The sequence below is a fragment of the Varanus komodoensis genome, unplaced genomic scaffold, assembly GCF_004798865.1.
Source record: "Varanus komodoensis strain SLA01 unplaced genomic scaffold, ASM479886v1 scaffold5, whole genome shotgun sequence".
NCBI lineage: Eukaryota > Metazoa > Chordata > Lepidosauria > Squamata > Varanidae > Varanus > Varanus komodoensis.
This window is the reverse complement of record NW_025336087.1, coordinates 43,924,741-43,940,062: the sequence shown is the minus strand read 5'-3', so window position 1 is coordinate 43,940,062 and position 15,322 is coordinate 43,924,741. Positions and strand designations below refer to the sequence as shown.

Genomic DNA, 15,322 nt, shown 5'->3' with positions numbered 1-15,322 from the left:
CTTATTCAGTACAGCAAAAATGCAAGTAAGGGAGAACATGATAGAAATGTATAAAATTATGACAGGTGTCATGGACAATGTGGTAAGAGATAAAGGTTTCTCCCTTTGTCGTAATGCTAGAACCCAGGGTCTTCCTCAATGGTGGAAAAATGAGGATGCTGAAAAGGAAATACTTGTTCAGAGAGCGTGTAGTTAACCTGTGGAATGTGCCTCCAAAAGATAGGCTGATTCAGAACATCCAGGAAGGTAAGTCAATCAGATGCTTCTGAGAAGCCCTCAAGTAGGGCATGAGTATAATGGCTGCTAGCCATGATGTTTATATACCACCACCAGGACCAGAAGCAGCACACCTCTGAATACTATTTCCTCAGGGACAGTAGCAGGACAAGGTTATGGTCCTCATGTCCTACTTGTACACTTCTCAGAGGCATCTGACTGGCCACTGGAAAATAGGATGCTGGAGTAGATGGGCATTTGGCCTGCTCCAGCAGGACACTTCTTATGTATGCTATATAGCAGCAAAGATTAATCTTTACTGATGATACACCCAGCAATGTTATATGTACCAGAGAAAGAACAGTGCATGCAGAGCAAAGTTTATTTTTATCAGTCCTTTAAAAACATACCAGTCAAAATTACTGTTCCCATTAACATGTTTCTTTTGCTGTACAAATGATATACAATGGGTCCTGGAAAAATGCTTTCAAATGTAAAAAGACCATTTCCAACATTTTTGACAGTTTACTTTATTCAGTTCAAGAATTGGATAATGCACTACTACAGCACAGAATAGCTTTAAGAAAAGATCAAAATAACTTTACTGGCTTTGATCATTTAAGTGCATTAATACTTTTATTTCCATGCACTATTTGTTTTTAATTTCTCAAAGGAGTTTATACAAAACACACAATTACCTTGATCTTTCCTGACAACCAACTTCATGACTTGTTTCACACATAATGGTATCTCATGGTTTATTTAATTAATGGGTTTACTTAACTCATGAATCCTGGGTTGTCTACACGTGTGAACCCAGCTACACTAACAAACCATGACCAACCCAGAAAGGGACTTGTGCCTTGTTGCTGGGTTATGAACGTACAGTTGCTTAAACCATGGGTTGTTAGAAGATGTTAACCTATAACTATGGGTTGTTCATCAGTTGTTTCACCAGGCTACAGTTGTGGCAGTCAAGAATAATAAAAAGAAAATGCAGTCATTTTTCATGCCAGTACAACAGAACAACAAAGCATTTGGGCTATGGGGAGAGAATGGGCAAAGAAGGAGGGAAACATATTATGGAGAAAAAACCCATGGTTTGTTTGATCATCTGCCAGACAAATCCTAGGTAGGACAATGAACATTGGATAATCATGGGTTAGTATTATGTGCAAAACAAGTCATAGTGCAAAGGAGTAACTCTTTCCCCTTTCTTCACCCTCATCAACACAGCTTTTCTTGTGGTTGTGCTTCTGTTGAAGGGATATTTTATTTTCTCAGCACTTAAAATAGCAATATAACAACACTAAGTTCTTCTTGGAGACTGCATATTCAATTCCATTATAATGGCTGTGTCAGGGTCAAACTATGCATTACATGGAGTTCTGTTATTGTATAACTTTCCTCCATCTATTTAAATACTATTGACTAGTGAGAAGCAGGTGCTGAAAATATCTAATCAAGAGTAAAGGAAGGCTGGGTGAAGAACTGATGATTAACCCTTTCTCTGACAAAATTGCCTTTCCAAACATCTTTTTCACTCTTGAGGTTGGTGATTTTGTGAGGATGAAGTGCCAGCAGCAAAATGGATTAAACTCTGTCACTCTTCCTCTTTTCCTGACTGCAGTCACCAGTAACTGTTTTTGATAACAACAAGAACAAGAATGTGTAAAATGTAGCTTGGCCCTCAGAGTATGATCTGTGGAATCACACAACACTTTGTGGAATACATCCTTGTTGGCTATCTGGTATGACGTGGATGGTGAGAAAAGCCTCAATATCAGTTGCTCTTGTCTACACTATCTTGTGACCCCCTTTTTAATCCTCACCTGAATTGTATGAAGTTATTCCACAGTGCAAAAACCTCTAATGTGAAATGAAGCTGACAAAGGGCAGAATGCAACGATGTACTCAGGCTCCCACAGGTCCTCTTGCACCCCTACCAATCCCTCCTGCAAGCAGCACCACCATTTGCAAGAATGAAGATTTTGATCTTCCAGGAGCAACTAGAAATGAGCAAAATTGAGATAGGGCAATTTGACAAGGTTCAAATAAGGAAGTTCCCTGGCCAAATGAAATGAGCATATCCACTCATTTTTGGGTTTCTTCTGGAAATGCTAAATCTCTGCGACATGACTGGTGGGTCCCATTTGAGCAATCAGTGAGACCCACCACTCATGCAGCAAAATCCCATCAGATTCTGCCCAAAAAGCCTTAAGGAAACCCCAAGATCTTTTTTTATTCTGTTGAATAATTCCCGTGCAGTGTTTATATATTCTGACTCCATCAAGCGCAGCAAGCAAGCATGTTTGTTAACTAAGTTAATTAACCACATGGAACACATACAAGTCTTGCTGGTCTTTCTTGGTATTGAAAACCGTTACTGTAATATCTCTTCCTATATTTATTCCATTTTATATTATGGTGCATTTCTTGTACAGACAACTATATAGCAGCAGACTTATTGCATTGGTAATGATTGTTACACTTGGACAGTATCCAATTGTGCTCATGCACTGGCAGAATATGCTGCCAGTCAAATGGGAACATACTGGCCCATGGAGCAATCCCAAATGAGAAGAAACACTTGTTTACGGAAGGGTGCAAATCATCAGAACTTGCAGGAGGGGGTTCTGCTGAATGTTCTTGTTTTGGAAAAGATAATTTCTGCTTATTTCCAGGGTTCCTTTTAAGGACCACTAAGGACCACAAGTGTTCAGCACTACAAACACAATGGAACCAGCAGGGTCAGCAGCTATATTCAATTCGAGCTAGTGTTTCTGCATTTAAAAAGGTAATCTGTCCTAGATTTCAAAACTCTTTCTCCCTTAGTTGATTTTTAAGAAATAACTGGTTTTGGTCAAGTGGAATTTCTGTTCTGGGTTGCTACTTGAAAACACAGTCTCACAGGTTTGATGTAGCACAATGTGACTCAGGAGTAGGGCTCTAGTTCCCACTCAGCCATGAAGCCCACTGGGTGACTTGGGGCCCGTCACTCAGCCTGGCCTATCTCACAAGATTGCTGTCGTGAGGATAAAATGGAGAGGAACAGAACGTTAAGCCACCTTGGGTTCCTTGCAAGACTAAGTCACAATTTAAATACTTGCAATGTAATACTAGTAATATCTAGATGTTATAGAGATTTCAATGCATGAGAAAATAATACAAAGCTACACTGAAAGCTGATTTCAATGTAAATCTCTTAACTCATGTAATGACAAAACCACAACTGTACCATTTAAAAGTGACAAGTCAGGCTGTAAACATTATTATACTTGCTTGGAAGTAAGTCCCAAAGAAATCAATTAGTCTGAGCAGAAATACATAGGACCATTGTCTAATAGAGCAAAACTTTGTCATCCTCCACAGTTAAAGTAAGAAGATTTAAGAAGTATAAAAAACAACCAGGATAATTGGAATTGTTTAAAATAAATATTTGAAATGGCTTATAATGTTTCAATATGTGCTTCACTGTGGCCTGGTCTTTGTAAGAGGACCCAAGTGTTCATGGATACTTACCAAATCACTCCAATAAAACTGGAGGACCTTCAAAGTTGTCAATCTAGTTTCAGCAAGATATGCTCTATCTCCATCAGCAAGACAATGACTCCACTTTCAATCTTTGTTACTACCAGTCCATAAGAGAGGTAAAGTCCAATGCATGTCTCTTCCAATATGATGCCTTAGTTTATGGAAATGTAGGGATCCAGCTGCAATTAATCACGGGTTGGTTCAGAAGTTTACAACATCCTGTCAAGATCCTTGAGTTGTTGTTTGCTTTCAGGAAGATCTCTGTGGAACTATTTGCACTGGTGGAAAAGAGGGAAAGGATTTTAAGACTATAATCTAATTTAGAAGACATTAGTTTTGCTTCACATCTATGATCTTCCAAAGTTATGCTACACTGGCTTTAGAAAAAAACCACTGGCTTTAAAAAAAATCTTTTTGTAAACTGTTTTAAGGGTCAGGGTTCTCCTACCCCTTGCAAGCTATCTATTCCCACAAACCATAAGAAGGACATTTGGTATGTTTCCAAAGTTTTTTAAACTTTACAGTATCTATTTATAATTAGAAATCTGCAACCAAATATATAGCAGGTCAGTTAAAATAAATATTAGTGCCTGCCTCTTAGACTGTGTACTCATGTATATAAGTGGTGAAAGCCCAGAGTGGATTTGCCTTCATTCCCTTTTGGACAGACATGCAACCTGGCACAGAGAATCAGACTCAAGACTAGCATGTTCTTTGTTTCCAGCAGAAGCTGGCTTGGTAAAGTGCTGATTGACTGGCTTTTGTGAGTGAAAAAGCCACTTCCTGATTGGAGCAGTGTTGAAAGACACTTTCACAGTGTTTAACTGGATGAATATGCTAGGTGCTAGATGTTTGGGGGATGGGGGAAATTGCAAAGCTGAGAGTGACTGTGGTGTAGTGGTTAAGAGCATGGGGCTGGGACTCAGACGATCTGGGTTCTAGTCCCCGCTCAGCCATGGAGCCAAGTGGGTGACTTTGGGCCAGTCACAGACTCTCGGCCCAACCTACCTCACAGGGTTGTTGTTGTGGGGATAAGATGGAGGAGGAGAGATGATGTAAGCTGCCTTGAGCCCTGTGCAGGAAAAAGGCTGGATATACATCGCAATATAAATAAATAAATAAAAATATAAATCTAATAAAGAAAGAAAAGAAAGCAAAGGCTGCAGTCAAGAAGGAAAACTGCACCAGCTACACTTTCAGGGCTTTTTCTCTATTCAGTTTCTGTTTGCTTAGCACAAAATGCCCATCTTATTAACAGCTCTTGGTCTTTTTATCCCAAGGTCCTGGTGTGTGTGGGTTTTAAACAGAATATTTATTTATACGTTATATAGTAGCTTTAGGATGATATCCTCACAGAAAAAGCTTCCAGCAATAGACAAAATGGCTGGAAGAGGACAAACACACACCTTTGGTTTCCTCTTTCTTCTGTGAATGCTTGGGCTGTAGCAATAGCATCCATTTGCCCCAACAGCCCTTTCAAGGACAACAGAGGAGCCCTGCCAGCATGGCACTTGCAGCCAGCTTTGGCCACCTGAGGGTTGGGATCGGGTGAGGGGAAGGGGGTAGCACTTTCTCATTCTGTTCCTGCTGCTGGACCCACATTAAGTCACGTTCCCCAGGCAAATATTTGTGAGGAAAAGTAGAGCACACCAGAGGCGACCCGTTTTAAACTCTTCTACTAATCTATACAGTGGAATCTGGATTTTGCTGGTTGTGCAAGGAACATGGAGGCAAATGAGCAATCTTGTTTCTTGTAAAATGGCCTTTACCAAATCCCCAGTAAAGATCTAATGGTAGGGAGCATGGTTGGTATCCTGAATCACCACTTGTGCTCATAATGGAAACATGCTTTGCTATTAGAACTCCATGTGCTTTGCACTGGGATTCTGGTTTATCATGGCAAAGTGATTGTTTGAGCATGGCTATCATCATTGCCATCATAATTAAACAATCCAGTGCTTATCCCATGGGTGGCACCCCCTTAGGTTTGCTTTGGGTTAGGCATAATGGATTGATAGATATTATGGGGTAATATTTCATTGGCTAAGCAGCCAGCATGAACCTAGCATTCAGCCTTCCCCAACCTTCCCCATGTGTTTGATTACATCCTCCATCATGTTTTATATAATTTTTTATTTATTTATGTAAGCCGTCCTGAGGCCTTCGTGACAGGACGGCATATAAATATTCTAAATAAATAAATCCATAGCCAGCATTGGCCATGCTGGCAGCAGATGCCGAAATCTGTATCTAACACATTTGGAAGGCACCAGATTGGAAAAGGCTGACTTAGGTCAACAGGGATGTTTTTGCATGTGCAGGAGCTTTGTTGGGCATTAGAATTCCTGCTTTAAATGGGACTACTTTGTGAAGAATTAGGGTGTGTGGCTTAAAAAGGCTATAAAAGTGTATTGCAGGGGTGCATGGATGGAGTTGTTTGGATAAATACATAAAGGCATTTCTCAACAGCTCTGATCCTGACTGCAGATCTGTGACAAGTGGAGAGATTAAGCAGCAAGGGACTGAAACATATTTCAAAGGGATGGATCATGAAGGCATCACGAAGGGATAACATGTGACTTCAGTAATGAGGACCTGTGCAACCACAAGGGGAGAAAAGGGGAGTTCTAATTATTTTTGGTGTGTGTGTGTGTTTGTGAGTAAATAGAAGAAGAGAGATGGATCAAGACAAACCTCAGTTACTAGAGTGAATAGTAAAAACGTTTCATTCACAACTTGCGTGAGTTCCTGCCATAATAATCTCTGTTCTATATTTTCATAAAAGTAGTGCACTACCATTGTCACAGCGTCACATAAGACTGCCTTTTTCCATTCAGTGACTACATGAGGTAGCCAGGGAAGATGGGAGTTGTAGCCCACTGCATTGAGAGGACACCAGACCGGGGAAGGTTGATATATAGGTTTCCAGTACTCAATCTTTAACTTCAGATGTGATTTCTGTGAATGAGAGCCTCCCCTTGTTTAATTCATTACCTGTTAAAGAGGTCTGAGCAGCATGCAAATATTTCTGTGTTATTTGAAGTGAGACTGGAGTTGTTGATGTTTTCTAGTAAAGCAGTGCATGAATAATCTGCAACAGATAATATTCCTGAAAATAAAGCAGAAAAGTCACTTGTAGAGTAGGTCTTGCTTATGGTGCCGATGTCTTGCATGATATCTTGTAACAGTCTTTCATAGCATCACTTGATTTATTTGAAATGCATTTGACAAGGAGTGAAACACTATGAATTGTAGGTGGGGGTGTCACTGCCTTCCTCAGGTCTCTGGGTCCCATGGGCAAGGCCCGCTCAGCAAGTCCATCTTCCTATTGCTGTGATAACCAGCTGCTATCCTTTCATTTCTTCTTTTTCATCCTTGCTACCACTTGCTTGCTTGACAAGCAGGCAGCCAGTGGACAAGGAGGCAATGGAATTTGCCACTCTGGTCCGGGTCAGAGTAAGAAGCAGGTGAACAAGCAGGCTGCAATGGTGAAGAAGCTGAGCAACTCCAAGCAGCCCTTGCCAGTTAAACTTTGCTGGGGAATGGGGCCTTGGCAGACAATTCCTGCCCTGTGGACAGGATGCTTTTGAGAAATCATTCTAGGGAGAATGCATTAACACCAACCAGGTTCACATGATCACTGCCATAGAGTTATGGCACAGACTGGCTGCACTTTGAATGTTGAGTTACAACAGGAAGTTGCCATAGCTTATTGTGTTGGATGAATCCAGCTAATCAATCCTCACTTAACCTAAAATAGCTCATGGGTTATATATAGGATGCTTAACCCTTGCATAAGCCACTCTTCATGATGCAGAGATATGGTTTATGTGATCACCACAGTCCACCATGGATAATTTAAGTCATGATGGACCCTTGGGTGCCAGGCTGCATTGACTGCAGAAGTTGATTGAAGATTAAACAGTCCACAAAGATCCCATGGCCTCTTGTAGGGTTGTGAGAGAATGTTTTAACCCTCAAACAACTCCTGCCATCCAGGTTCAGATGACACCACAAACCTGCCAGAGGTTGAATATTCTAAACGACCGTCTGCACATAGTGCAATCCGTGGGTTATGATGGGTTGCAGAGGTTATGTGAACTGCTCCATTTTGTCCTCACAGAGGGCATATGATTCCTGGTCCTCACAGAGGGTATATGATTCCTGGCCATTCCCCCTTTCTTCCTGTGACAGAGGCCATCCCATACTAAAGGTCCTCTCAAGAATCAAGAGAGAATTAAATGGCAGCGAGAGGGGAGAAGAGGAAAGACTGGGAAAGCCACTCTTCTGCCATCCACTTTTTTTGGTGTTTTTCTAGATTCAGACCATAAATTTTGGAACAGTAAACTGACTTGTAAGCTTTCTGGAAAGCGTAGAGGACTTCAGGAAGAGGCACATTTCACCAAACTTTCTCTACCACTGCTTATCTGGATCTAAGCCATTAGGATTGTTTTTACCCTGAGTAATTTTCATGGTTAATTTTTATTCATTCCATTTCTATACTGCCAAATAATTGAAGTTTTCTGAGCAGTTCATAACAGTTCATAAAAACACATACACATAAAACACACACACACAAATTACAATAACATACAATTGAAACAACATTCCTGTCAGTATATAAAATGTAAACCAGAATTTAAAACAATTTAAGTAGCTAAAATAGCTTTAAACTCATCCCCCATATGCCATTAAATGCCTCAGAGAAAATGGCAGTCTTAACTTGGCACCAAAAAGATAGAGTTGCCACAAGGTAGAGAGATCATTCCACAATTGCAGGAGATCATCTCCACAATGTGGAGATCATTCCACAATTGCAGGGCTGCCCGTGAGAGGCCTTCCTTGGAGGTGGCACTTGCAGGAGGGCATTAGATGTTATCATGATGTCAGAGTAGATTCAGGTCTTATGATTCCAAGCCATGTAAGTTAAGCAATGATTTCTTATTTACTCATAGTCAGAACCAGATTGTGTCACCATTACGGCACAATCTAGTCAAAGTTAAGAGCTTCTAACAATTCCACTGATTTTAATAGGAGCTGTTACTATCCATACCTGTGACCTAAAAGAGCATAACCTTGGCTGCATCTCAGCCTTCATTTGTATAAAACTTCCTTCTTCTCTGTTTTGCGACTATAAGGTAGAAGAAAATCACTGAAAATATGGTTAATCCTTTCACTTATTCTTTTTAAAAAGATATATTGCCCTCACTGGATTCTTGTAGCTAGTATAGTTACTATTAATAAGAGATAAAGCAAGAAATGTTTTCCCCCTTTTGTTTTAGAAAAGTGAATATTTCATGATCACATGCTTTGAAATGATATTTAACACACTCCAAAAATGTTAGGAAATGGCATGCACAGCCAAAGAACACAGACTGAGAAACCCAAATACTGCCACCCTGTAGCATAAAATACCTGCAATGCAAGCTGTCATGAAGCAGGCCACCGTGCCAGCAATCATGGCTCTGAAGGCCCCAGATGCAATATCTCTCTTCCTGGCAGGAGCCATGGATGCTAGGGAAAACGGGAGGGAAACAATTTCCATCAGGAAGTTCCATACAACCATTGTGTGATACACACACACACACACACAGGCACTTTGGGAGAAGCTGCAACCCAAACTCAGGTGCTCTCTGCACAAGACAGATCTGGGAAGTTAGTAAGGGATGCATGAGAAATTTCTTTCATTTTCTTTTAGCCCAGCATTTACCCAGTCTACCTCTCCCAAACTTGACTTGAACACACTCTGTAGGAAAAGTCATCATATTTTGCCCAGACCAAGAAAACTGAGTTCAGAAACGCATTTATTTGAAAAGTGTGCGTGAAAAAGTATGCACTTCTTTTTTGAAAAAGCACGCAAATATGCTTTACTCAACGGGGAAAAGTGCATGGAAAAATGTATCTGCAGGGATCATTCCCCACAATTTTGAAGTGCCTCAGTGTTGGCCCCACCCCTTGCCCACATTGAGACAGATGCAACTGTGTGTGAGCAATGGGCTCTTACTACGCTTAGGGAGCAAACTGGAACCTTCCCGTGGTCAGTTGTAGGATAACTTTGCCTTCATGCACTGACAACAGTTTCAAGGGCCAGATGTATGCTTGTATTGTCATCAGGAGTCTACAAATTTTGGCTGACTATTGCAGCTAATCAAAACCAATGATTTCCAGTATCCTGCCCTTCCTCAAGGAAGCAGGAGGTGGGCTTGTCCCTGACATCATACTGAGCTACACAGATTCTTGGAAGTTGGGGCTCCTGCCCACCTTTCCATCAGCTCTATGCAGAGAAATAGAGCATTGCTCATCATGTATCACCACAGAATGGGCTTTGTGTGTGAAAGTGGGGTGTTATTTCTCCTCAGTCCAATGCTCTATACAAGAAAAGTACATGTTCTTACTCAGTGCTCCAATTATCAATCCCAAAGAACCGAAGTTTGCAAATCCACAGAGTGCATAAGTGGCAATGGTTTCTGATCGGATCTAAAATCCAAGCAAATGAAAACATCTTATTCTGTTACATTTAAAATGGCATGATCTGGTAAAATAGGATGTAAGAGCTTCTTGCTAACATGGATTAAAGGTACAGTTAGGGTATGCTTTATTTCAGGGTGTGGAACCTCCAGCCATGGGGCTCCCCTGCAGGTTTTTTCAATCACAAATGGGAGGTAAGAGTGGAAAGTCAGGCCAGGGTACTTACCTGTTGCAGGGAGAGCAGCTGCTCTCCGTGGCAAGGGCCAGGTCCTGCCCCAAGGTTTCATTTTGCCCACTTCTTCCCATGGTGAAGAAAAGAGATGGAGTGAAGCTGGCTGAGTCCCCTATCTCCTCTGCTGGAGAATGAAAGCGGGGCCAGTTGCTTCTTTCCCCCATTGAGGGAAAGAGACAGGGCAGGTAATCACTGGGAAGAACAGACTTTGTCCCATCGCTCCGCCATTGGAGGAGTGACAGGGATTAGGTTAGCTCAGCACCATGGTAGGTTGGACTTCTTTAGCTGAAACAGCTCACATGCAGCAAAGTCCAGGGAGCAAATGTCTGATAGGCATGGCCATAGCCATGGGTATAGTCAGGCCACCTGATGTCATAAGGCCTGCAGAGGGCTGGGGGGGGGGGGAGTAATCTAACCCCCCCTCCTCACCTGTTTCTGCATTCCTGCTTTATATACATATGGAGAGGAAACAGAAATGACAACCATGGAATCAAATTTCATCTCTGAATGTCACTTCTTTGCCATGATGGTTGCTTTATGGGGGATAGGATTGTCAGTGTATATCTAATGTCATGTTTAACAGGTTTAACTAAGATACTTGTAAGATCTGAGGGTTAAAGGTCATTCCAGGTATAATGTAAGTTTTCCACATGAAGCAACTGCATGAAGCCCACTTTTAGATTACCATGTCTGATCAGGGACACATGTTTTCAATCTGCACATGAATTTCACAGTATTTCCTACATGGGAGTGTACACAATTGTCATATCTGAAATGGTCTGGAAAGAGATTTGGATAAACTCTTAAGAGATCAAAATGGTTTGAAAGGGTTCTTTCTTCCTCCGGAGTACCCATAGTGACTTTGTTCTACTTCTACCTGTGACAGTTTTTAAAAATATACCCTGCTTAGGCTATTTCCCAGAAGCAAAGGTGAGATGAGGGTGCACACCACAATGCATATGCTGCCTTTTTGTGAATTTCCTTCAATATTCTGACAAAAAAAGTTTAAAAAGCTTTCAGCCTTAGAAGCACAGGTCTAATTTTGTAGTTACACTGCACAACCAATATAACTTTAGCTAAACAGCTAAACTATTTGGCCATTATATCAAATGTTCAAAAAAGCCACACACAAAAAACACTCAGTGACATGATTTTCTCTGGGTCAAAATTTTATGCCGTTTTCTTCTCTTTGGCCTCCACAATGCCCGGAGCAAATGCTGCATTCTTCTGAGTGAATTCATCTGGTATTGAAAGAGACTGTTTTAGTTCAAGGCAAGAGATGCCACTATGAGCAGAACTTCAATTTTCTTGCCTGTTGTTCTCTGTTTGCAATGAAATCATCTTAATGCTTCAGCTGATTAGATGCTCATTTGTGCCCCCTCATGTTTTAAAGAAGCAATTTGTAGATATGTCTCATTGCTCCATGCATACAAAGATGAAAGGGTTTCAAGGACTCATCTGGCTTACTTTTTCCTGGAATTGTTTGAAAGCCAGGAAGCCTTATTACTCCAGGTTGTGTGGGTGGACACACAGCTCACTATCTTCTGTTTGCTGGATCTATTTGTACTTCTATATTCACTGGAGTGCTCCAAGGAAAGTATTATATTAACATTGACTATTCCAACATCTTTTGTTACCATATCATCATCTTTTTCTGGAAATTAGTTCTGGAATCAGCAAACAGGACAATATTTTATAGTACCTGACATTAGAGTTAAGAAGCACCAGAAGACATGAGCTCAGGTATATGAATGCAACAATGGGAAATAGAAAAAAAATCCTGTTGGTCTGACCTTTAATGCTAACTTATGCAAGTTTTTCATGCACTAAGAAGGATAAACCTTACTGTTAAACTGTCCCTAGACTACGGTAAGGGATGGTCTAAAAATGGTTTAAAGACAGACAGACAGACAGACAGACAGACAGACAGACAGAAGATATTCAGGTTGCTGATTTTGCCTCCTTGTAATGAAGTTGTCCAAGCATTTTATTACAATGGCAGAGCACTGTCTCAACTTCACCTTGTTTAAGCAATGGGAAGATTCATTTATTATGATAAATCTGGGTTTCAGAGAAAACTTTATTTTTTCCTGAGCAGTGTGCTTGTGCGTATTGCCTGATTGTTCAGCCAGTTCAACATCCACTTGGCCATGGTTTGTGTATTATGATGTGCAAACTAGGAACTTTGGCTTGACTCTCATCTGACAAGCCAGAAAAATAACCACAAGCTATGGGTAATTTATTTGACTTTCAGGGAGAGTATCAAGCCAGTGTTTCCGGTTCATACATTATGCTAGAAGAACCATGCACAGAAGGTCTACAGGTTGTTTACTGTCCCCAGTACAAGATAGGCCAGAGCTCCACCAGAATTCTGGCATATCATGAGTATGAACTGGGCCAGTGGGATGAAAGCAATTCAATGAAAGCAATATGGCAGCTTAATACAACCCATTTTCTGCTATTGCTGAATCCCCCACAAGGGATTCAGTCTGAGATGGTTCAGTCTGTAATAAACTATTGTGTACTTTTTAGTCTGGAAATTTTCAGGAATCTTATGGTGAGATATTCCCTAGGAAGAAAAGGTTATTAGCAGCAGAGCAACAGAAAATGCTCTGCAGATATCTTGAGATCTTCAGAAGAGTCAGGGGTTGTATGTCAATTCACTCTGAAGTGATTTCTTAAGCTTACTCCTTATTCCTGTCCCTACTTCCAGAAATGGTGGACTATTTTCCTGATCACAAGTGCTCCCCATAGCTGCTTTTTCACTTGCAAAGAAAAAGGTGTCAGATCCACACATATTTTCCTGCAGGAAGAAAAGCAGCTTTGAAGGGGAGTGATTCTGAGTGGAAGAATGACCCACGGAAAAATGAGTAAGCATCCCTTTTCTTTCTACCACTTCTCCATACAAATTCAAAGCTTTCCTCCCCATGGGCTGCATTAAAGTAGAAACAAAAGCTGTTGGAAGACCTATTTTCTCCTTCTCCTTAACTTAGGAAAGTTCTCTAATTTGGGAAACCACACTTGAAGCAATGCTTTGTTTATTTTTTAATTATAAATTTAATCTGCCCTTGTATTTCTGGGGAGAACTGTAAGCAGCTAAAAGATATAATACCATAATTTTGTTAAAAATATAAAATGGAATACAAATATTTTTAAAAAATACAATATGCTGAACAAAATATGTAATATCAAGGGAACTTGCCCAACCCAGAGCCCTCGAAAAATGCTCCACTACAGGTCCTATCATCCTCAGTGATTGACCCCAGTAGATGGCCATTCTGTCTATGAAATATGAGTATTGTAGGCAAATAGATCTGGAGGGCACCAGGATGGAGAAGGCTGTATTATGGTTTGGGTCCCTTACATACACAATTGGGCCCCCTGCTCCCACCCTCAGAAGGTGGCACCTGCCGAAAAGACTACTGTGAAGTCATTGACCTAGACGTGAAAGCAGCTCTGCCTTCTTCAACTTCCTTTCAGATGAGTCTAGGAACTAAGCTATAAGACAATTGCCTTTCAACTCATGCTTTGCTAAAATGCTTTCTGCAGATCGAAACAGCATGGGCTACATGCAACAGGACTTTCTTCTCCCCTGCAGCCCTCCAAATCTAGTCCTAACCTGCCACAACAGAATATGGGGGCATATATGGAGCAGGTTCCAGGTGGGAGGAGAATCTGTCCCACCAACAGTGTATATGAATACCATTCGATATAACACATGATATTTACTTTTGATTTCTCCCCTTCCTAACTACCCTGCTACCTGTTGCTAAATAGGGGATTATGCAGCATAGATCAGATTGAGTGTTGTGAGGATTAGATGGATATTAGAGAAATATTCACTTAAATAACTGAGCTGCCACTGCTATAATAAGACATACAAATGGTTTCTAATACACAAGTCAGTTTTATATGGTGTACATCTCCTGGAATCTATGAAACAAAGAATTGCATAAGGATACTCACACTCAAGAACTGTTTTGCACCATTGATGTAAATTTCCCCTCCTGCCTTTCTCTTTTTGATCAGTTCTGAAAGGTGTTCATAAGCCACAAATTCATTGAAGAAAGTCTTGTAACCTAGAAGCCTGCCAACAATAAAACTGTCTTCCCAGTCTACCCCCATCATGAAAGAAAATGGCATGAAGGTGTAGGCACAAATGACCTACAGGAAAGGAAAAAGAGAAGGTATGTAAGATGTAATTATAGTTGATAACATTTTGGCATCTCCCTGGACAATGTTGGGGAGCTGCAAACAGAAGCTGTATTATTTCATTTCAATTATTACCCTTCTTTATTGCCCAGTAGCCAATGTTTTCTGATTTACAGCGATTAAAACCCTTAAAATACAATATAAGAGCATAATATAAAATCAGAAGTACAAAAATAAAATAAATTTAAACTATCAATAATAAAACCCAGGACTCATTAGAAACCTCATCACATGCTGTCATGATATGTCTAGGGACCTATCCTGTACCAACTGACCCTTTGCAGACAAACATCCAAGCAAGGGCCATATCCAGCAATCCTCTAGGTTAAATGGTCTTCACTAGGTTTTCAGTCAGGAAATTAGGACATCAAAAAGAATTCCTGTCTTCCTGTGCAAACATGACTTCCAGGTCATCCTATGGAGTTTTACCAAGTGGAAAGTGAAGTTGCCAACACTGCAACTCTGAGTTGCTTTTGCCTTGCGAGGGAAAACTTGTTTACCAAGATTGTCTATGGAAATTTCTCTTAACAGCAAGTAATAGCTTCAGGAGAATGTGTTGTGTGTGTGTGTGGGGGGGGAGGCACTCCCATTAACAAAATCAAACAAGGAGAAAGGGTTAAAGTAATGCCATTCCCCAGCACAAATGTTTTAGGACTCCCG

General features: G+C 40.8%; 1 protein-coding gene across 1 annotated transcript in view; it reads right to left on the bottom strand.

Annotated features, from left to right (window-relative positions):
* Positions 1 to 728: 728 nt before the first annotated feature.
* SLC28A3 (solute carrier family 28 member 3) overlaps positions 729 to 15,322 on the bottom strand; it is a 66,701-nt gene continuing 52,107 nt past the window's right edge. Inside the window, exons 14-18 of the mRNA XM_044446897.1 lie at positions 14,417 to 14,614; positions 10,146 to 10,227; positions 9,166 to 9,264; positions 6,745 to 6,859; positions 729 to 4,028 (exon numbers count right to left, since the gene is read on the bottom strand). Of these exons, the coding sequence (XP_044302832.1) occupies positions 3,908 to 4,028; positions 6,745 to 6,859; positions 9,166 to 9,264; positions 10,146 to 10,227; positions 14,417 to 14,614 (615 nt within the window). The 3' untranslated portion in view covers positions 729 to 3,907. The remainder of the gene's footprint in view (positions 4,029 to 6,744; positions 6,860 to 9,165; positions 9,265 to 10,145; positions 10,228 to 14,416; positions 14,615 to 15,322) is intronic.